This window comes from Melanerpes formicivorus, unplaced genomic scaffold (genome assembly GCF_026170545.1).
Source record: "Melanerpes formicivorus ecotype bairdi unplaced genomic scaffold, bMelFor1.0.p_v2 SCAF_76, whole genome shotgun sequence".
Lineage (NCBI taxonomy): Eukaryota > Metazoa > Chordata > Aves > Piciformes > Picidae > Melanerpes > Melanerpes formicivorus.
In genome coordinates, this window is record NW_027142428.1 from 125,525 (window position 1) to 148,894 (window position 23,370).

Below are 23,370 nucleotides of genomic sequence, written 5' to 3' on the forward strand. Positions count from 1 at the left end.
ATGTTGTTATTAAGTATTGCTTCTCTAATAAAATATGCTGCAACGTACAGTAGGACATGATGTGGCATTTACACAAGTCTCTTCTCTGTATGCAACTTGCTGGCTTTTAAACAAATCTGTCTCTTCTATACTCTACAGAAGCACAAGATGAGTAATTATGTTCTCTGCTTAATAATGTTTTTGCACTGGCCAATTTAACAGCTAATCTCCACAAACCTCTGAGATAGTCCCCCAGCAGCTACATTTGCATGTTGTAATCAAGTCTTGCTATTAAATCACACTTTGCAACAATAGCTGAGCTGTCAACTACAAGCGGTGGCTCTCCCGCTGGCACTGTGCAGGCAAAAGCCCTGGGTAAACATGCACAAACCCACACTGCTCTGCCACCTAAGAGAGCATCCCTTCCCTTTGGGGAGCCTGGAGATGGCTGTGCCCACCGCGGATCTCAGGACAAGCACCCTTTGTCTCTGCCCTCTGAGGAGCCAGTCAGTTTGCAGGTTGCCTTCTCCAGGTCGGCACGCTGCTCCCTGCAGCGGTGCAAAGCCCACCTCTTTTGGCTGTTGTGCTCTGGTTTACTCCTCAGGCTGCTTTCTAGGGGAGCCTTGAAAACACGAGTACTCCAGGTGCAACATAAAGATCCCTTGCAAAGATCCCTCCTTGCCCCTTGGCCGTGTGGGCAGCACGGTTTGTGGAGCTGTGCTGTCAATCAGAGCACTGCACTCATCAGGGTTAACTACCCTCCTCGAAAGTACTTTGCCCAATTATCTGGTTTCTTTGCTGTCTTTGTTGACTGTGGTACAGCAGGAGGGTGCCTCTCAGCGAGAGGGCAGGCCGGCACTCAGTGAGGGTTTCTGTTAGCGTCATTGTATTCAGGCCACAGAGCATGGCAATGGCATGAAGCAGACGTTTGATTTTCCCCTGCTGGCTTCTGCCAGGACTGATCACCTGCTCCTCACTGTTCCCTTCTCCCTCCCAAAACCTCATCCCCAAACAGACCCATAACCCCCAGCTTAACTCAGTACCATGCTCCTGCCCCTGTACATTCACTAAAGTAACATATCCCTTCTCTTCTACTCTCCCATGATTTCAGTTTCCTCTTGATGGGAGTAAGGACTGCAACGATGTGAGTGACCTGAGCACATCTGTCAAATGGAGGCAATTGCAATGAGTTCCCTGTAGCAAACATCACTGCACTGGTGCAAGCTGTTACCAGTGCCAGAGCTGCTTGCTCTGAACCAGGTTCTGGCTCTCTGCGTTCCCCTGCAACACGCTGCAAATGTGCAGTAAATAGCAGAGCCCTTGTTGAATTCTGTCAGAGCTTCAAAGCAGTGATGCAGATCAGCTGCAGCCCAGCCACATCTCTGATGTCTTTCTGTCTTAATGATTCTTCCTACGCGTTAGCAAAACATTTATTTCTACCTTGCCCTGTACTTCCCATTCATCCAGAAATCTGACAAGGTCTCCTTCCTTCTAGCATGGTGATAGAGGGAAGGGAGAATTTCTTGCTGCAGTGGGCACTGTGAAAGTAGACAGATCAATCTAGACTCAATCTGTCTCACTAATCGTTGGGGGCTGCAATTGACCCTAGGCTGGCCCGGTTGGGAGTGAGTGCGTGAGCACAGGCAGCCTGCTTCCAGCCTCTCCTGCTTCATGCTGCAAAAAAGTCACACCAGATCTCCTTGACTATGGTGTATCTCTTTGACCTGCTCCTCTGTAACGTGGACACCCGTGCCCAGCCCCATCTGGCACTGCACAACACGGTGCCTGTTTGGCAGAAAGGCTGCAAATGAGCACTGAGTTTAAACGAAGCAAGAAAACTTCATTGATGAGATTACTTTTCCAAGAGGTGCCCTGTTACACCACAACAGAGCTGCTTCCCCACCTCTTCAGGTCCTATTTGAGCACAAAGTCCTTCCCAGGGGTACTCCCAGTGGGACAAGCTAGCGTGGCCTTTCTTGTCTGCAGGACAGCTGCACATGTAGCTGCTCACTAAGCTGATTATATTGAGATGAGCAGGGTTTGCATCAACTCTTTTACTACATCAGGCTGTTTAACCTGCACTGTCTGAGCAAAATGAGATTATGCCAGAGATGCAACATGTACATGAGTTCTGCCAGGACTGCCTTTCCCCAGGAGGATGGGGAATGCAACGAGCAGTCACGATGTCAGCCTCCGCTCAGTGCAGTTGGAGATGGAAACAAACATCTACCAGCAGCCCAGAAGGTCCTCTGCTGAAGGAGGCAGGAGCAAGCAGTGACTAGATCAGTGAGAGATGCTCAGTAACAGTTAATCACTGCTGTGATCAAGCATAGTTGAGAGAGGACCAGGAGGGCAGAGAGCAAGGAGAGAGGGAGGTAAAGCAGAGAATAATGAGTTGCTCAGCTCATGAAGCCAGTGCCAATAGTATGGCCCCACAGAAACAGTAAAGCCTTACTCCAGCTAAAACTCAAGCTGGGCTCTGCACCACCTGTACCAACCAAAGAAAGTAGAGCAGGAGATCATGCCCAAGGCAGCAGAGCTTTCCAGTAATTGAGACTTGTGTGTCAACAATAGAAGTTCACTGTCCTCTATCACCTTCTGTCTGATGATTGCAAATGCTTTTGTAAATGCTAATAAAAAAGTCCCAGAGGACTCTTGTTCTTCTCTGATGTACAGACAATGATGGAGCAGAGACAGGAAAAGTGACTGGTCAGAGACCATGTGAGGAACACCCTCTGAGTTGGGAGCTGACCCTCGACACTCTGCCCTGATTGTGGAGAGCTGGCGAAGGATCCAGCAGAGTCACCAGAGATGAGGACATTTCCAGCAAGATCAACAGGAGCAGAAAAACTTGCAGGACATCTTGGCCAATAGTGATGCTGCTTGTTTAAGGGTGCTTCTGCTCATCAGCCCCCATTTCAGATGAGACGAGCGAAGGACACAAAATTTAAGATGTTCAAAGCTGATCTGAGGAATTTAGAACCACCTCCCATTAAAATTAATGGAAACATTAATGCAAAGTACACTTGGATCCTCAAGCAGGTTCTTTCCAAGCAAGATCTTTCCATTAACTTGAAAGGAAGTTGTGCCCAAATCCTCTTACATCGCTGGGAATGTCTCAGACGGTGCAGGCAAAGTCAGGTTACAAATCCATTAGGCTCCAGATTGACTAATGCATGGTAAATTGAAAGAGGTGAAAGTGGTAAGCTGTAACAGGAACCCCACTCAGGGTGACCTTGGCATGGTAAGGAGCTGAGCACACAAAACATGCTTGTGATTTGAAGCTCCTTATTTCCATGGAGAAGAAGCAGGGAAGTGAAGAGGGAATAGAGACCACTGCCAGACTGATTTAGCTGCTCTGAACTTGCTCTGAACTGAAAAGCAGGAGGACCCAGAGCAAAGCATGGCAGTAGCTGGAAAAGTAGAACTGTCCACCCTTGCTGCTTGAGAGAGAGTAAGGAATGAGGCTTCCACTCTCACCTCCTGATTTTTGAGGATGAAATTTCAACCAATGAGGTACACTGAATGTACCAGCTGGGCAGAGAGCATGGAGAGAGGGCAGGATTCAAAGCAAACACCCTGTTCTTCCAGGCCCAGCAGCTGGCAAAACCCAAAGCAGTGAGTGGTGTCAGCACAAAGCCATCCTTTACATTAACACAGCAGTGTGCCAGATTATTCCAGCAGCTGACCTCCTGTGCCTGGAAGGCTTCAGGCAGCTACTGCTCTGTGAAATCCACTGACTTGTAGGGTGTGAAACACCTTCCAGAAGTACATTTGTCCTTGAGAGATGGAGAATTCCCTGGTCTTCCCTTGGGATGTTTTTCCAGTGGTTAATCTCCCTTGCCTTTCAAGTGTGTGCTTTATTTCTAGTCTGAATGCTTCAGCTTTCAGCCAGTAGCTCTTTAAGAGAGCAATCCCAGCTGGCTGACAATCCACCCGGTTACTCCAGCTTACACTGACGATCCCCTGGGGAACCAAGGTACTTAGTGCTTAGTTTCAGTGCAAACTGAAAGCCCTTGCTCTCTCCAGGCAGAAAGCACAGATCAAACAGCAGGCTGGCAGGCAGGACTGGAAGGCCTATCTTCAAGCAGAGCATCCTTTATTACCACCAGCACAACACATGTTCTGAGCGCTCAGCATCTTTGGTTTTGCTTCACTGCCTACCATTTCGTGCAACCTCCCACCATTAGTTTGTACCTAAAGCACATCCTGAGAAAGCAAAAGAAGGCTGTATCTGCATTTGCTCACTGGTCCCAGTTCTCCCTGCTCATAACATCACAGCATGGACAGCAAAACCTACACCTGGCAGAGAAGTCGTACTGTACTGTGACTTAGAGTACACTCAAGGACCCAGAAACTAAGCCAAAAGGATTCCTTTTCCACATTAGTTACAAAAAAGTATGCCTAGAAAACCTGTTGGGAGAGGGATGACTAGGGAGGTCTTGTGATTTTCTAGCTTCATCTCAGCTCAAGAAAGGGCTTTCCTCAACACAAAATCAATCCAGCAACTTGGCTTCAAGACGAAATGGAGAGGTGCTTCTTGTGGGAGGAGGATTATTCATTCTTTCCTGCGTCAAATCTGTTCTCTCCCATGTACCTAAGGGCTAACCAGAGATTCATGATTCATGGCTACTAAGAAAAACCCAAATCCATAAGGTTAGCAATTCTAGTCCAGATATAGCTCACTGCCTTGGGCATTAGTCAGACACATATAAGCCAGGGAAATGGCACTGAAATGCTGCTGAGGGCTTTCAAACATATTGTTAAGCAAATGGATGTATAAACAGACCTCCAAGGATGACACACAGAGACAGGAGCTCTGACTCGGTTACAAGTGCAGCTGACTTTCTCACCTACTTGACTGCCACCAAATACCCAGGCACCTAGCACTGACACAAGGTTTCACAGCTCCTCTCCAAGTGAACACTGTGAAATAAGCCAGACAACACACTCGGCAGATTCAACTCAGGGAGAGCAGGGAGGTCCTGAACTCACCCAGGTTTAAAAGCCCAGTCCTTCCTCCCCCATTAGGGTGCACATACTGACTGCTCTGGTACCCTCTTGGAGAGGAGAGAGAGCTATTGGTGCATGGGGGATATTGTGTAGGCCACCAAAGCAAGCTTCACACGCTCATTTGAAAGGGGTCAGGTTATTTTCAAATCCCATCTGCTTGCTCAGGGCACAGGCAGATTTCCTTGATCACCTTTTCCATTTGCAGCCCCCACATTGCACTGACACTGCAAGGAGCTGGCAGTTACTATTTCTATAACACTGATGGATTGGAAACCTGTTATTAAGCAGGAAGGTGGCAGGAGAAGGCAGGTCTGTGTCAAGAAAATCAGCTAAGTACCACCTAGGCAGAGGCTTTTGCAAAGAACTTCCTCATCTAGAAATGGCCATGGTGTCCCTTCTGTGAGATAAGAACAATGCTCCACTCCTCCAAGCCTCAGTGACAAAGGTTATTTTGCAGCCTGTGTCCCAGCAGCCTTTGGTTGTGGCATACAGAAAACTGAGCTCATACCTCCGGCAGGAAGGACTTTGTACTTTGTACTTTAAAGGTCAACCTCTAGACTTTCTCCTGGACAATTTACCCTAGACTGAATCAATGCCAAAAACAGGAGGCTTGGTTTAATCTCTGTGTACAGTGACAGAATAATTTACCAGCCTTGCCTGGCCAGCTCCAGTGCTTGCCCTTTTACAGGTGAAACATGGACATCGCCTGTTGACTTCAGCAAAGCATAGTGCAAATAAGCCAAACAAAACCCAAGACACAGTATCAAAAGAAAAGCTCCAACTTTGTTTAGTCTTCTCTTTTATGGAGTATATCTTCTGGAAATTACTAACTCATGCCCTGGCTTCAGTTTTGCTTTTAATCCTGCTCTCATCCACACAGACACCACTTCCACCAGAACTCAGTAGTGCTTTAAGCCCAGGGATGGCTGGCTTACTCTTAAACCCAGAAGGTGGCTACAATTAAAGTAGAGGCATTCCTTCTCAGCAATGAAAATGCAGCCTTGCCTACAACCAACCAGCTATGATGCATTCCTGAAGCCTCCAAAGACAGCTAAAGCTTCCTACAGTTCATCAGGAAAGAGTTGCAGGGCAGCTCATCTGCAATCCAACAGGACCTGGGCAATGCTTGCAGAAAACCACTCATGCACCGAGGTGCACGCACAGAACTCCTCCCAGCTAAGCCACCTTGTCCAATGGGGCACCCTAAACTGGAAAATCTCACCCCAAAGAATTTGATGTTGACTGGCAGATTAATTTCTGGAAATTGAATTACTTTTCTTTTGACCTAAAATCTAAACAAGGCACTCCATAAGCTTTAGGGGAGTAACTGCTACTAGACAGCATCCATTCAAGCCTGTGGTGTCAAGGGATTACATGTATACGGCTCTCCCCTTGAAATCCCAGGCTCCCAGATGAGACAAACGAGAGAACAGGCCACATTCAGAGACTTGCCTGGCCATGCAGGTCAGAATAGGGCAGAGCATGTATTTGCTGATCAATAACCAGAAATTCAGATGCCAGCAGGGGAGATAAATGTTTCCCTTACACCAACACAAGCAGTCCTGCTTCACTGGGATGGATACCATGAAACAGCCAGGCCAGGCACCCAGCAACTCTGTGAGCTGTGCAGGAGCTCCCTGTACAAACAATCCACTCTGCAAAGCCTCCATTTCCCTCAAGGAACAAAACAGATTATGGCAAACCTTCCAGCTCATTGCAGAAGAACGAGGTCCATGCTAAAGTCCAACAGCTGAGCTGTACACGTGGGAAGTACATCTGAAAACAAACCAGTTATGCTGTGTCAGCTTCTTTACATATCTTCTTCTTAGAACTCCCAAGTCAACAGCTCTCCTTGCAAGAAAGGACAAACTCCAAACATTTCTGCTTTGCTCTGTTCAGAAAAAAATATAACCTCTCAAGCCCCCACCAGAGCTCTGTTTACACCCACCCTGCTGCAGCCCTGAACTGTAGCAATAAATGGAGTGAGCTAATGTGTTAGTGACAAACAACCCCTTCAGACAATCCAAGCATAATTATAGGCTGGCTATCCTGATGTAAGGTTGGCTACATCACTGCAGATATTACATTCACCTTATGAAAAGATTGCACAGAGAAGCTCACTTGGTAACCCAAACAGCATCATATATCACGAGCCTGTCAGCATCAGGAGTGCATGCACCCTGGCATTTGAAGTCCTGGTGTTTTAAGTGATAATCCAATGTACCAGGCATCATTGATCTCTATATAAAAGGGGGCACCACTTTTCCTTTCAACTGGAGCTATTTTTCACTTCTCATCCTGAAGAGTTGTGTGGTGCTGCCCGCAAGTGGCTACACTGCACAGCAGCTCAGTCTGTAGAGCTCTGGGTCCCTGGAGAGAAAAAAATGATCAATACTCCAACGCTGCTTTTCTAAGAGGTCTCTAAGTGCTTCCATGTGAGATGCTGCTCCTCTGGGTTTAAAAATTACTCTGAAGAGAACATGAAGCCCCCAGTGCAAATTCATAATCCTGACACAAATCCCAGCTGCAGCAAGGAATTAAAATGAAATTCATTGTCAAACTGAAAGCTGGTCTATCAGCAAAGGCAGTGTCTGTGATGTGAGGAAGGGATCTCAAAAAGAGACCAATACCTGGAGGCTAAAGGAGCAGGAACACCATGTTAGAAGAGAACCAGCTGGGGTCAAAGGAGCATCACTGTGCCATGCAAATATGGCCCACACAACAGGATTAATCTTGACAGGGATTGATAGCTCCTCAGTGGGTCTAGGATGGCAAGGACCCTGAGCACTGCATCATCTGAGAAAGGTGATAGCAATCAGAGAGTCTTGGGAGGGAAGACAAAGGCATTTGAAGGGTCAGACTTGCAGTGTGCATGTGAGCAGAGCCTAGGAGGTCTCCAGAGAAGTGACTGGATAGTGACAGTGAACGCGAACAACAGACTGAATCTTCTGTTTCTTCAATACAGACAAAAGAAATGAAACTTCTCACAATTAATTTCTTCCAAGCAGATCTCAAGTTGGCTTTGGCTCTTCCTGCACACAGGCTGGAAGAAGCCTTTCATGATCAGCTATAACCTTTACTGATCTCATTCTCCCACTGCCTGGTGGCCTACAAGAGGACCAGCTGCGACAGGCAGGCTTCAGTGGGCAGCCAGCACTTCCTTAGCACAGCTGGCATCACATCCTAGACCAGAGACCAGTGAGTGCATATTGTAAGGTGGGATTCACAAACCACGCTGGATGTCAATGGCCTTGATGGCCTTTTACAGCCTGGCTGGGTTTTGGAGTTGGATCCTGTGCAGAGGCAGAAAGCCAGCCTCACCCTCAATGCCCAACTCATGCTGCAGTCACACCATGGGACAGCTGGCAGGGCTGTCTTCTGCTGGATATAGCTGCTCTGCAACCACATAAAGGATGACAATATGCTCCTGTTCCGAGTGCTACCCAGCACATGTCACTGGCTGTCCCCATGTCACAGCACAGTGCTCCAGTCACAGGACAGCTGTCCCACAACAGCCCAGTGCTCTGTCAGTTGTACGGACTGATCCCCATCAGGAAGAATTTAAGTAACATAGTTGAAAAACGAGAAAGTGAACTGCTTGCTTCTGATGAGGTCATTTCCTTTGGGGCCAGAAGGACTGAAAGGCTGGGGAGGACTGGCAGTCAAGGGGGCAAAAGCAGCTGCGTCTGAGCAGGAAAAAAAGGGGAGACGTGACATCCTCTGGCCTTACACCTGTGACCGCAGGGGCAGTCACAGCCTCTCTCCTCCCTATGGCTTCAAGTACAGCAGCTGAACGTTACTGTTACAAGTGCCATTGGACACCAATAGAGCAGGGGGTGGAGGGGCAAGCAGCTGGCTGCTCAACACCTCTTCTGCTCTCAATATAGGGCTCCCAAGGTTCTGCTGGGTAGTCTCAGTGCGTGGCACCGAGGGTGTGACAGTGGACTGGGCACCTGGTGAGCTCTGTGTCTGTGGACCCTGCTGCAGATAGGCAATGGGAAATACCAGGAGCATGCAAAAATACCTTGGCAAAGTTTTATCATTTTAAAGGGAACAAATTCCAATTGATTACACTTGTAAAACCCTGTAAGGTACTTGCATTTCTAGCTAAGCAATAGAAATTAATCGCTCTAGTAATTACACTTTCAGCAATCCTGCAGCCCTTTGTTCTGCAAGTGGGAGGCCAATATCCGCTGTTCTCCGGTGGCCCCGTCTGGCTGCAGCTTGGAACAGCATTTGCCACTTCGAGGGAAAGGGACACTCCTTCAGTCACCAGGGTGACACTCAGCTTTGCCATACACAGCCCTACTCACACAGATCTCTGGGGCGTGTTCCTGGGTTCCCATTGATCGGGGTCATCTCAGCTTCCTTCTGTTAAAGCTACTCCGTGAGAGCTTCAAACACCTGTGCTCCTGCGCTAAGTTTGTCCCAAGCATGGGTTCCTGCCCTGACAAGGATGCTGGGCTCTGGGATTTGTATATTTCCAACCTTTCCCATACAGGAGCTTGCAGCGTGTGGCCAACAGTTCTTCTCTGGGCTAAACGGCTCCAAAACACGGTGCAGATCCAAGTGTTACAGCTGCCTTTAACTTCTAGATATATCTTTCAAAGGATGCAGAAGAGCATCCTTGGGTGCTACTGAGTACTGTCAAAGCCTGACTGGGCTTGGAAGAACACACAGCCTACAATTTACCCTGAGAAATTACTAAGGAAAAATTATCATGACAACTGCCCTGTTGCTGAATAGATAACAACTTAATCCTGTGAAAAGACCAGTGCTTGAGAAGTGCAATCTCTGCTGGGCTGAGCAGGAGCCACGACCATCCATCCGGTGCTTCACTACTCTATTCAAATGCAATGCCAGTAAAGCTGCAGCACGTGTGAGCTCCTCCAAAATCACCCAGGGAACAACCAGAACCGAGTGCACGTTTGGCTCAAGGGCACTTTACCTGCAAGGATACATCAACTGTAGCACAGAAGACCTCCACACTTCAGTTCACCAGCCAAGGCCTATTGGAGGCACTGAGCTGCATGTACAGGATTTAGAGGAGAAGGAGTGTGTGCAAACAGCCAGGCACTCCCTGGGAAACGGGATCCTACTCTTCCCAAGCTGGTCAAACAAGCTATGAAATACAAAGCACAGGGCCCTGCAAGGAGGTATAACTGCAGATTGGATCCATCAAACCTGCACAGCCTGGGTTTGCTCGCAATCTCACCCATTCTGCCCGCACCGCATTTTTGCAACCCGTGATCCCAGCTGGCATGGCTCAGGATGGCTCGGCTCCCACGCTTGCCAGAAATGCAGGTCACAGCCATACATCTCTAAAGCAACAGCTGCCAACATGCCACAGCTACTTTGTCACATGCTGGACAACTCGCAGCAAAAAGCAAGGTTTCCAAGCGGAACTGCTGTTGGCCTTAGTCCTTAAGCAAAATAGCTCCACTCCCATCCCTGGAGTTCCTCAAACAAAGGCACAACACCCATTGGAGCCTGGGGAGGGAAGGGTCTGTGGCAGGAAAAACCATGGCTGCTGATTTTTGAGAAACACACCACACAAACACTGGATCTATAAATGTCCTCAACAGCCCCCAACAGGTCTGGGGGTTTCTTTTCCTTGCTGTCCATTGTGTGCTGCCCACCTATAAAAACCTCAAAACCGAATGCTCTTCCCTTGTTGATTTTATGCTTTGGCACGGAACTGCAGGCTTCCCTGTTAGTTTGGTGGTGCGGGAGGTAGCAACTCTGCTCATCCACACCTCTGTGGCCAGGATAGCTGAGATGGGACCGTTTATCATGTGCTAATTGCCCATGCACGGGCGGAAAGGATTCTCCCAGAAACAATCTCCCTTCTTGCTTAAACACCGAGAACTATCAGCTTAGAAAGGGCTAGGTGTTGTTTGTGGATGTCCCTCTTCCTCTTCAGGACTATTCTCATCAGTGTTTCAGTGCAGATCTAATTACAGGCTGTTCCATACACTGACAACTTCATATACCCTCCTTTTTAAGGTCAACATTCAATAACAGGGAAGAAGCAGAACTATATATGGGTGGAGGCAACAGGCGATGGATTTATGACACGCTGATATTCAGGCAAAGTAACCCAGCATGAATACAGAAATATCTGAACTCTGCTGCTGCTGTCAATTTGATAATGAGGATGTGATTTGAAATAAAAACATCTTGGGTGCCAGCTCACTACAGCAGCTTGTAAAAATAGGCAGAATACCTAGAAATTGAGGACTCTGTGCTCCAAATACATCCAAAGCGCGAATATCATATGGTACCTTACACAAACAGAGTACGTGGCTGCACTGGGGCTACAGCACTGCAAATCAAAGGTCTCTCAGTGAACCCATGCATGAGCTTTAGCAGAGAGAATTGGGTGCTGTGTGACTCTAGCTGAGCAGAGGTGAGGGCTCTGACTTCTTCAGCACTCCACAGCCTTTTGATGCTTACCCCAGCCCACATTCCCAAAGCCACCCCAACACAGAACAGTGCAGCATTTGAGTTGCAAACACCCCTGGGCAAAGCCTGAGTGAGTTTGGCCCAGAACTGGCCTTTAGCCAAATAAAAGCAGCTTTTAAAGGCTGCAGATAAAAAGGGGCTGCAGGGCCTAGTACGTTTGAAAGGATCTGGTCTTTACTGGAGTTGGTCCCGGTTTCAGGTCAAGCCTGAAGCTTGCTTTAATCTATATTTAAGTGGCACTAGCAGTTGTGGTGCCTCTGCCAGAAGGCAGGGCAGTCCCCTTTCAATGCACCTTCCTCTATCTGCTGAGTGTAATCTTCCACAGGACTTACTTGTTGCTGTCCCGGTACTGATAAATATAACAGCCTTGAGGCATCCCACTCTCCTGGTCCAAGGTAAACGAGAGCTTCATCTGCAGAGAGGAGAGGGTGTGGGGGAGAATGAAAAGGGAGAGAAGAAGGGGAAAAAAAAAAAAAAAAAAGGGAAAAAAAAGGCAACATTTTAGGCTCTCAGTCATCACAGCAACTTCAAGTGAGGCTTGTGGGAGAAAGCTTAACTCCCCAAGACTGACACACAAACACCGTGGCCTGGAACAAGCCGCAGGGTTCCAAACCTCAGGGAAAAGTCACATGCGTTGCAGAAAGCTCTCGCTTTTTCCACCCTTTGTTACTCTAAAGTGTTTGTGGTTCCTCTGAAATGCCTGGGTCGCGATGGTTCACCCCTCCAAACCCACCCACGCACACCACCTTTCAGCAAAGCGCTTGCGGTTCCCCTCAGACACTAAAGAACTGAGCTGCTCTCCATCGGCAGCTGGAGTTCCCACGAGTCTTTCTCTGAAAACTTTCCCGGCTCCATCTCGTTTCTCCAGTGCAGTAGAACAGAGGAGAAACCACAGAGGGAAAGGTGACAGATTTTTCCTTCTGTGCAGAGTTATTAAAGAGCTGTTAGAAGGGTTTGCAGTTTGGATCCGTGTCCGGCAGGAGGCTATGATGTGACCTGGAAGCTGCTGTCTTTGCAGCTCCAAGAAGGCACCGGGCAAGGGCTTTCAGGCTTCAAACACAGCTCCTTTTATTTAAGGGGGAAAAAATAATCCTCTTGCAGCAAGCAACAGAACGGTTCTGCAGGAAGATTTCTTTGCTGAAAAGATCTCCAGTGGTTTTATATGCTCAGCTGTCTAGAAAACAGCACGGGACTGAGTCCTGCAACAGCCTTGCACATCTGAGCAGCTACTCTTTCCCCAAGAGAAGGCTGCTGGCCCCCAGACCAGTGCCCCACCAGCTCCTGCAGCCATGAGGTACAGCCACACAGCTCTGCAAAAAGACTGCAGACCCTGAGCAGGCACCAGCAGGCTGGGTAAGAAGGGCAAGCACCCTTCAGAGGAAGCAGCTGTGGTCTTTATGCACTGAGCACTTTGGCTTTTTGTGGTCAGAGAGATTACCAACTGCAGGGCTGTTACCATTGCTGGGTCATGCAGGACTCCTGAAACAGTCTGGGAAGGCCATCGCAAGGGCTGGAAGTCAAAGGAAGGTTGCTCTGATGAGCCCAGCCGTTTTTTTAAACAGGGAAAGGAGGAGAGAGCAATGTTGAGTCACTCCATTTGATCAGAGACTCCTCTCCTTTGGGCTGCAAGGAAATTGCTAACTCAAATTAACAGCTTATTCAGAAATGAACACAGAATTAAAACATCTTTCTCCCTCAGGCTGTTAAGAAACCCTGTGTGCTGAATCATTAGATGGTGCACTCATTTTTCCCTTCCCTAAAGAGTAGCAAAGTCATACACTGTGCTCTCACTGACCCAAATAAAACTGCACAGCATGACATCATTTAAAAATTCACCATCTTGGACACCAAGTTCAGCACTGAGTACCAGGCTGAGGCCAAATCCAGCTGATCTCCCTTGACTGCTATGCCTCCAACTCTGTAAATTATTTTGAGCCACGCTCTTTGCAACAGCAGGTAACACATGTCCATGCTCTGCATGTGTCTGTGGCACACTTATCGCCATACTGCTGATCTCTGAGGCTCTCCATCACCCTCCCTTCCAGAAACTTCTGATCTTACTACAGCTTAGCATATTACTAATATCCAGGTGTCTTAGATAGGACTGGTGAGACCTCACCTGGAGTATTGTGTACAGGTCTGGAGCCCTCAATATAGGAAGGACCTGGACCTGATGGAGTGGATCCAGAGGAGGGCCACAAAAATGATCAGGGGGTTGAAGCACCTCTGCTACAAGGACAGGCTGAAAGAACTGAGGCTGTTCAGCCTGGAGAGGAGGAGCCTCTGGGAAGACCTAGTAGTAGCCTTACAGTATGTGAAAGGGGCTACAAGAAGGATGGAGAGGGACTGTTTACAAAGGCCTGCAGTGATAGGACAAGGGGCAACAGCTTCAAACTAGAGAAGAGCAGATTTAGATTGGATGTTAGGAACAAGTTCTTTACCGTGAGGGAGGTGGAACACTGCAACAGGTTGCCTAGGGAGGAGTTTGAGGCCCCATCCCTGGAGATATTCAAGGTGAATCTCAAAAAGGCCCTGGGCAGCCTGATCTAGTGGAGGATGTCCCTGCTGACTGGGGGGAGGTTGGACTGGGTGAGCTTTGGAGGTCCCTTCTGGCCCAGACTACTCTATGATTCTAGCAGGGCTGGCTAGGGACACTTCTCCTGGTCAGAATCCATGAAGACAGGCTGTGGCTTCAGCCTCTCCAGATGCTATGATGGTGCATGGCAGCTACCTAATGGGAGCAGGAGGTCAGCAAGAAACAAGCAACCCTCCCAAGGGACATAAGCAATCATCTTGCAGGCCATATGGGGTCCATAACCATACATGGTCTCAGCACATGAAAGACAGGAACCTGTTGGAGTGGCTCCAGAGGAAGGCCACAAAAATGTTTGGAGGGCTGGAACACCTCTGCTGTGAAGAAAGGCTGAGAGAGTTAGGTTTGCTCAGCCTGGAGAAGAGAAGGCTCAGAGGAGACCTATTGTGGCCATTCAACACTTAATAGGGTCCTATAAGAAAGGTGGGATAGCCTTCTTAGCAAGGTCTGCTATAACAGGACAAGGCAGGGGGGTGGGCAGGTGGGGGAGGTGGTTCTAAAGTGAAAGAAGGGAGATTTAGACTAGACAAGGAAGAATCTTTGAGGTCTCTTCCAACCTTGGTGATTCTGTGATTTTTTTTTTTACAGTGGGGGTAGTGAAACATTGGTACAGGTTGCCCAAAGAGCTGGTAGAAGCTCCCTCCCTGGAAACATTCAAATCTCAAGCTGGATGAGGCTCTGAGCAACCTGATGTCATTGAAGATGACCTGCAGGGTCATCACCTGCTCACTGCAGAAGGGTTGCGCTAAATGACCTTTAAAGGTCCTTTCCAACTCAAAGCATTCAATGATTCTATGAAGAGAGTCCTCTCAAGTGAGCTGCCCTGGTTTAGGCAATTAAAAGAGGAACATGGAAGTGCCCAAAGCCATTTTTCTGAGCTAGGTTTTCCTGCTAGAATATCAGGAAGCAGCTCTGAGGTGAAAAGGACAGCAGTTATCTCAGGCACAGCTCCACCTAGTCCTGTGCTTGGAGGAACAGACATTGCACTGTAGAATTACTAAAGAAGACACACAAAAGAAAGTGCAAGATTGGGCAAAAATGTGGCTTTGGCCACTTTCAACAATAATTCTGCTCAGAAGAAACACAGGAGTTCCTGAGGCTCTTGTTTCCAGCTCTCAGATAAGCAAGCTTTGAGCTTGCAGTAACTGAGCATCTCTGGCTACAGCTCACCTGGGCTCTGGGCCCCCAGCACCACCCAGGGCTGGAGTCAGCTCTGTGCAAGAAGTCATGTCATGGGGAAGGAAAGGAAGGAAGGAAGGAAAAGGGCTGAGAAGGAAAACAGCCTTGTTTGGACAGGCTGCCAGGGAAAGCTGTGGGGCAATAAGGTATGGGAGGTGACCTTTTCACTATCTGGGGGAAGGGGGTCCCATGGAACCTGCCTACCCAAAGAGGAAAGATCACACTTCCCAAAGATAACAGGTTTTCAACTTTCTGTTATTTTAACCCTTTGTCTGCTCACAGTATTCCAGACAAATCAAATACACCCTGCTCAGCAGGCTCTGCTATCCACCAGTGCCATCAAGGCCTGCATAGCAGGGCCCATACCATGCACAGCTTGACCATCTGGGGCAACACTGTCCGACAAGAGGATATTGCTATCACCCATAGCAACAAGAGAACTCCACTCAGAGAAGTATCAGGGTCAGGCTATCACACAAAGAGATGTGTAACTAAAGGTCTGGCCTGAAGCTGAAGGCAGCTGTGCTTTTGCTGAAGCACAACTCCCTGCTCTTCTGCAGTTGTGATCTGCTGATGCATGGTCTTGGACAGGAAGGAGAGGAATCGTGATCATGCTCTGGGCCAAGAATCCTTACAGACCTCAAATGAACAGCCAAGCCCTAGCTGCCTCTACACATTTGGTGGCATTTGGTAGGGAGTACAAAGGGCCAGGGCAAAACTCATTGGAGGGCAGAAAGAAAGCAGGTACAAGATGAGCTGAGCACTTTCAGGAAGCACACTGGGATGCAGAGAATGTGAGCTCCCTACTAAGCTTGAAAAGGCTGTCCATGGCCAGTCAACATCATGTAGTTGTATCCTATATGCTGCTGCAGCCACAGCAGTGCTCCACTGGCAGCCCTCAAGCACATGCTCACTTCTGCATGGTTGTGTTAATCTGTAAAAGTACTTCAGCTTCCAAGCACCTTGGTGCTTCAGAATGTCTGCTCTGCAGACTTTTCTTCTCATGCTAAAGCTAATCTATGAGGCACCTCCTGCCACAGATCTTGAAGAACGAAACTCAAGTGTCCTTTCCTAGCATTCAGTGCAATCTGCACTGCAGCATCTCCCTGGTCCCACCTTCTCCAGCAGCTGCTCCTTCCTTTGGCCTTCATTCACAAAGCAGAAAGCCTCTAGTTACTTCTGAAATAAAGGAGGTTGCAGGGAAAGGCTAGGAGCCCAAGAGATGTCAGGAGCTGATCAACCACTTTGTCCTTCCTCCTATCTGACTTCTGCTATAGTAATGTCAGGAGACATCCAGAGCCTCACAGAATTATGAAGGCCTGCAAAGCAAGCAGGTTTTTGCACTCGTCCCTCTGGCACAGCTTTAACTCTTAGCCATTTTGACGGCATTGCTCCAACACTGTGCTGCTTTGAAGCTTCTCTTTTTGCATATCAGTGGTCCCTGTGAGAATGTAAAGGCTGGCTGTAAAGCCAGCAAACAAACATACCAAAGAAAAGGAAAGGGCACTGCTCTTCAAAATATCAGATTTCATACCTACAGGGCCAATGGGGGACTGAAGCTTCTTACAGAGATGACTCCATCACAAGGAAGGCTCATCAGATCAAGGGATCTTCAACATTAAACATATGAGATCATTAAACATATGAGATCAGGACACTGATGGGCTTTGCTGGGCAAGGATGGGGAGAAGAGATTTCCCAGTGCCATACTGAGGTGCAATTTGGCTTGCACTGCCCCCTTTGGTGGCACAGCCCTGGAGCTCCCATGCTAATTAAAGATCCCTTTCCACTTCAGCAGCTTTGCACATAAAGACACGCTTGGCATTGTGTGTGTGTGAACTCAATGGGAAGGGGAGCTGGAACCTAGCCATGCTGAGAACAGAGTGCTGCCTACCAGGAGAGCCCCATCAATAATTGAGATGTCAGAGGCACAAGAAGGTGTGTGAATAAGAGCTGTCAAAAGGAGTAATTGGGATGTGTGTGGATACAGTGATGAATAGGCTCACTCACCACCAGACACAACTGCAACACACCAAAAGAGAAGAGGAGCAGGACACTGAAATTCAAAGGGGTAGAAGCAGGCTGTCTGATAGGCAGGATGCCATTGCCTTCGTGCAGTGTTGCATCTAAGGTACCAAGGAGGTGTGGGCACACTATCCTGAGACTGGTCAAGAAAGCATGAGAATATACTCACTGCACATAGTTGATCCTTGGTAACGTTGGGTGGCACATACTGCAGGATGGAGGTGCATGTAATGCCACCTCCTTGAAGAAAGTAATCTCCAGCCCACAGCAGTCACTGGGCATTGAGGGCTTTGTGCACATGAACACTTGTACAGTGGCTCCACACTCTGAGTTATAATATCCTCCCACTTTCTACTCCTCAATCCTTAAATCCAGCACAGGATGCAGCTGGCTGACAGTAGGATGCTGGGTGCTCCTCCTTGTTCTTCCATTCATCAGACAACAACATACTTCATCTGCATCCAATGCTTCCCATATGCCCCTCCAACAGTTGTGAGCAGACATCAAACAAATGTATAGAGGAAGTGCATATAGGTGGACAGACACAAGACACCAGCAGATGGGCTCAGGGCAGCTGCCATTCAGGTAGACAGGCCTTGGTGCAAAGTGTTGGCAAAGCTGCCTACGTTTTGAGGTTTTCTCCACTAAGACCAGAAAGGGGCTTTTCTGAGGAGGGGAGCAGTGCTTAATGCTGTCATGGATCTTGAGGCTTGTTGGGACTTCAGTGCAGCCAGCAGTCATCCTCATTTCAGAGAAAGTTTTAGACCTGCAGCAATTAGGGGCCCAGTCATGCGATAAAGCCTGGTAGCTCCAATAAGGAGAAAGGACGAGGAGCAGCCTGGCTGCTGAAGTGCTGTCAGGACCTATATTGACTTGACTGGGCAAATTCTTCATGCCCTCTTGAGTAAATGGTTTGGCTTGGCTCCTCCTGTTCCCAGCCTGTGCTCCAAGCTGCAAACCCCTATCATTAGATGAAAGGTTTTCTCTACGCATGCACTGCATGACAGAGGCATTATTGGTTCAGCAGCGTAACCCGGTCACAGATTTCAGACGTCCCAGCTCTGGGGCAATGTAAGGCCATGCTTCAGCCAGCCTAGGCTATAACTGTTCAAGATAATTCCACTGATGTAGTAAGGTATTCAAGCAGAAAGAGTTCACCCAGGTCAAGGAGGAGAGGCAGAATACAAGCCTCCAAGACAAAACCAGGGAACTGGAGCTAAAGATTACACTGAGAACAATCTCCCAAAAGGCAGAGAGAGTTTTCTACCCTTGGCACTCATTCAATTTAACCCCATTTGTGTGGAAGCCCAAAAAGACAGGTATCAGCTCCCTCTCAGAATAAAGGCTCCCCTCCAGCAAGCTCTAGAAAGCTTTTTAAGAATAAACTTAGTCATCAAGCAGGTTTTTATGCGCTGCCCAAACTTTGGTTTTCACCCGAAAAGAGAAAAAAAAGGCAAAAAAAAAAAGCCCTGAAGTCCTGACACTCACTTCTAAAACCACAAAAAACGGAGCCATGCTCCAGTAACGTAATCACAGAGCTTTCTGGCACCTTGTCCCTTAAAAATACATCCATCTGCCTCCACGCAGGCCATCAAACTCAATCTCGTTCACAATGGATTTCCCAATTCCTGCAAGCTGGAAGGACTGCAGCGGTGCTGGCTGCGCCGGCTGGACAAGCCCTTACAGAAGCACAGGCTGCAAACCTCACAGCTGTGTTTTCACTTAAAGAAGCTGCTCTTGAGACCCAAGCATTTCTCCCTCCACAAGCTCTTCTATTTGTGCTGCCGTCTGAAATTACTGGAGAAAGACCCTGGGTAGAAGCTGAAGAACATGGAGTAAGGATGGGATAATAAATAGGGTGAGACCAAAAGTCCTACAGTGGACAAAGAGAAAAGACAAGGAAACTTGCTACCAGCCCAACTAATTACCTCTCACATTGGGTTAGGGTGGTCCTTCCCTTTCGACAGTGAATGCTTGGCCAGTCTCAGCAGCTAGTTATGTGATTGCTGTTTCTACTGTTTGGAAGTGCTTAACTGGTTCCATCTCACTCATTCTCCTTTCAGTGAGACCCCTTTTTTCTCATGCATATTTTCCAGGTGAAGGTTTACATTCTCTATGAGGCTCCTGAAGCCATCTCTGTTGCCCTGTGTCCTCAAGCATGGCCAATCGTCAGGAGACAGACAAAAGCAGAGAGGTAAAATGAGCTGTCCCTTAAACCTGCTCCTTAGGGAAAGGGTGCTTGGAAAGGAAAGCAACTGGCAGCTGCTCTTCTGCCCTCTTCCTGCCCCACTCACCACTCCTGAAACACCTTGACCCCCAAACTGAAATACAGAGCAGGCACAAGAAGGAATCAGCAAGGAACATGCTGAAAACCCAGGGTGCTTCACAGCCAGCCAGCTCACACACCCTGGAGTTCCTGGGTGTGAGATGACAGTGTTGTGCTTGACACAAATTCACTGCCAGCCTTAGCCTCGTTCGTGGGACAGAACAACAGCCAAGTGTAAACCAGCACCAGAGCAAAGGGTGATTTCTTTCTCTAGGGGTAAAGCCTCGTCTCCATTCCTGCTTTACTTTGCAGTTTTGAGATCTCCTGTGCAGAAGGGCTCTCTATTACTTGCAATACAAAACATCACTCATTCTGCCCTCATTCTGTGCATCTCCCAAATGTCTCTCCTCTCTCAAGATGTTACCCAGCAAACTACCTCTGTTAACAGACTACAAGATCTGTGCATGAAAGACAATGTCACCTTGAAACCCAGGGTCTGGAAAGTCAGCACAATTCCCCCCACACCCCCACCATAAACCATTCTCCAAGGCCAGAGGTTCCCAACCTGGTACTCAAAGCCACAATGAGCTGTTACTAAATTATCCCACAGGCTGCAGCAGGTCTTGCTCTCCAAACCTCTCCTCTGGGATACAGTGAGGACCCTGGGGGTTTCCCCTCATGGAAGTGGTCCCCAATGCATTTTCCCTAATACATATGATGGCTGCTCTGTTGTCATCTAGCAGCTCTCAAAATCTCTGCCACAGGTGGTCAGGCAGTGCAGCAAAACCAGAAAGAAGTGTGGCTGGATCTTTCGCACAGACACACAAATGCTGTCATCAAAATGGCAAGCTGGCATCATACCCTTGGCTTTCACTTCCCAGCTGCAAGAGCCTCTCCAGAAAGATGGGGAAGGAGACAACTTTCACCACTTGGCAAAAAAACACAAACTGCAAATGGGTTTATTTTTAAGCCTTCACACTTTGCCTGCACCCGAGGTTTCGAATGCAATCCACAATGAAATGGATCCAGATTTATTTAGAAAGAAGAGCTGAATACTTCTGCTCTCTTTACAAACTGGATGAGCTCATTCTCTAGCTGCATGATTAGGAAACCACAGGACTAAAATACAGATGACACAACGGCAAATGGCTTGTGCTGGTGGATTAAAAATACCTTCTGCAAGAAGATAACAAATTGCAACATCACTCTGCATGCTCAAGACCACTAGGGAACCGTCAGTGAGAAGTGTTTTTATTTTCAAGACAACTATCCATTTTAAAACAAAAGCAAAACAACCCCAAGGAAATGCCACATAAAAAGCTGTGACACTAACAAGGCACGTGCCAAATTTCACTGCTTGGCCGTTTTCTGTTACTTGGAGCCTGTCTCCCAGCTCCTCTTCTAAACACTCCCAGGTCTTGTGCTTCTTCCAGCCCTGCCACTGCTCTGACAGAAGACAATTCCACTGGTTCCATCCTGTGGAATAACCAAGCCTTCATGAGCTGGGCTTTATCAGCCTCAAGAGAGGCAAAAGGCCTTGGGCTACAGACAATTCTTGCATTTTGGAGATTGATGATGACCACAGGCTTTATGGGATGCAAGGGAACAGTTAGTTCTGACCAGTCCCAATGGCCTGTTCTTCACCTGACAGATATGGAAATTCACTTGGAAAAGCAAGAATTTGGGAGAAGAGGATGATCAAGACTCTAGTAAGAGTCTAGACTGCAATTAGGAATTTGAAACAATCCCCAAGACTCCTGGGAAAGCAGAACTGACCCTTCTCAAAGCAACTAGAATCACCAGTAAGTGAAGTTTCCCTGTCTAAGAAGTTATTGATGGCTGGAGGGCAACACTCAGACATTATGGACCTTATCAGAGAGTTAAAATTCCTTAGGAGACACCAGAGGCCAACAGTCAGAGGCAAGGGGAGCAGCCCAGGGACCTGTAATTGGTGTGAACAGGAAGAGGCAAGACAAGGGTCTGCTGCCTGAGCAGAGAGATGGGGAGAAACAGCCACTGACACTACACTGCCAAAGCCCATGGGTACCAGCAGCTGGTGAAGAGCCTGAAGAAGGCAAGCACAACATCAGCAGCATCTGCCACTGACATCCAGAAATGCCAGAGACCCTGAGTCTCATAATCTCTATCTCGTCTGAAAGCTCTCGGTCCAACAGGGGTTGGCAGAGCAGCACATATGCCCATTGCTCTGAAAATCCTGGAGCAAACAGACCAAACAAGTTAAAGCAAGTGTGGGGAAAAAAATGGCACTATTTTATTTCTCACTATTAACAAAGAGGGAAACTTCAAGTGTGCAGCTGACATGAAATTTCCTCTAAGCTGGCAAGTGTCAACAGTCAAACAGAGCAGTGCTTCTGTGCGGTCACAGCACCTGCAGCCTCTTGGGTGGTCACACCTAGGACCTGGAGGGAACCTGCAGGACCAACATCAGCTATTTTATGGGTTGGGCAGTATGGAAGTCCACATATATGCTACCGTGATCTGATGAACAAAAGCAAAGCCTGATCAGAAAGGGATCCCCAAGGCATTTCTGTTGCAGAACAATACCTGAGAGCCTGAAGACTTAAGAAAAACAATTTGTGTGTTCCATGTTTGCTTCAGATGAAAAGTGACACGACGAAGTGGAAACACTCTCTAAACTCACTGCCTGGTATGACACCATTAGAGGGTACTATGGGTAACAGCTCATTATTCCCTGCTGCTGTTTATTTCAGACACCTGACATGTGTCAACTTACTGACCCCAGGTTTATGCAGCCTGAAATTTAGCTTCACACTTGGCACTGCTATTTTGCAAGGGCCCATGGTCAGTAGAGAACAGCACTGCAGAAGTCAGCAGCTCCCAAGGAGAGGGCTGATCCTCTCACTGATTGATGCCCAGCTCTGCTAAGAAGCCCAGCACCATGAGGGAAACAGTGCATGGCTTGCAGGCCATTTCTTTAATGGAAAACAGAACAAGACCAATAATGGTGTTTCATTTGATGAAAAGAAAGGGGCCTTTACAAAGCACCAATAATTTCTGAGAGCTACTCCAAGCTTGTGACAGAGCACAAGGCAGTGGTTAGCTGAAGAAGGCTGGGATATCGTCCTGTCTTCAAATGGTTCAAGTCACAGGGAAAGGCAAGGTAAGGGCTGTGGGTGCAGATGTGTCTGTGCATCTGGCAGGAAGAAAAATGGTTTGGTGTCTTTTATTACACCTGATATAGCACAGCTCAAGAGCCCAGGAGGATGCTGATACACATTTTACAAATCAGGCTATTTTGTGTCTCCCCTATGATTATTTTGTGTCTTCCTGTAATGCACCCAGTCTTTGTCATTGCTGCTGGGAGGATACAGGGAGCTGAGGGCAGATCAAACACAGCAAATCCTATTTTCTTAAGTTTGTTAATGCTAACTGCTTCCCCTGCTAAGCCACTAATGGAGCTGTAAGAACCCAGGAGCACAGATTACTTCACTGCCCAGGTACTGCCTCATGCCTGGAGGGATTTCCGTAGAGTTGCACTGGAAGACAGATGAAAGCTTGTAATACCCTCCACACTAGAGATAAACCCATTAGAATATCAACAGCCCCTGTGTCGACATGATAAGAGCTCTGCCAGGTAACAAGAGAGATCACAACAGTGTTTCTAGGTTCAGCTATATCTGCATGTCAGTAAACTGGAGCTGGGACTATGAAGATGCAGAACACCCTGATCACACCCCAGTGATCTCAGTTTGTCAGCCACACCATTGTCTCCCATCCTTTGGGGTGCTGCTGTGAAATACCCAGTAGTGATGAAGTCCAGTTCTAGCACTGCTGACTCAAGCTTTGCTCCTTCTCTGGGGACGACATG

The 23,370-nt window shown here is 47.9% G+C and overlaps 1 protein-coding gene across 1 annotated transcript in view; it reads right to left on the reverse strand.

Moving 5' to 3' along the window:
• DIS3L2 (DIS3 like 3'-5' exoribonuclease 2) overlaps window positions 1-23,370 on the reverse strand; it is a 208,364-nt gene that overhangs the window by 27,229 nt on the left and 157,765 nt on the right. Inside the window, exon 15 of the mRNA XM_068163904.1 lies at window positions 11,790-11,869. Within this exon, the coding sequence (XP_068020005.1) occupies window positions 11,790-11,869 (80 nt within the window). The remainder of the gene's footprint in view (window positions 1-11,789; window positions 11,870-23,370) is intronic.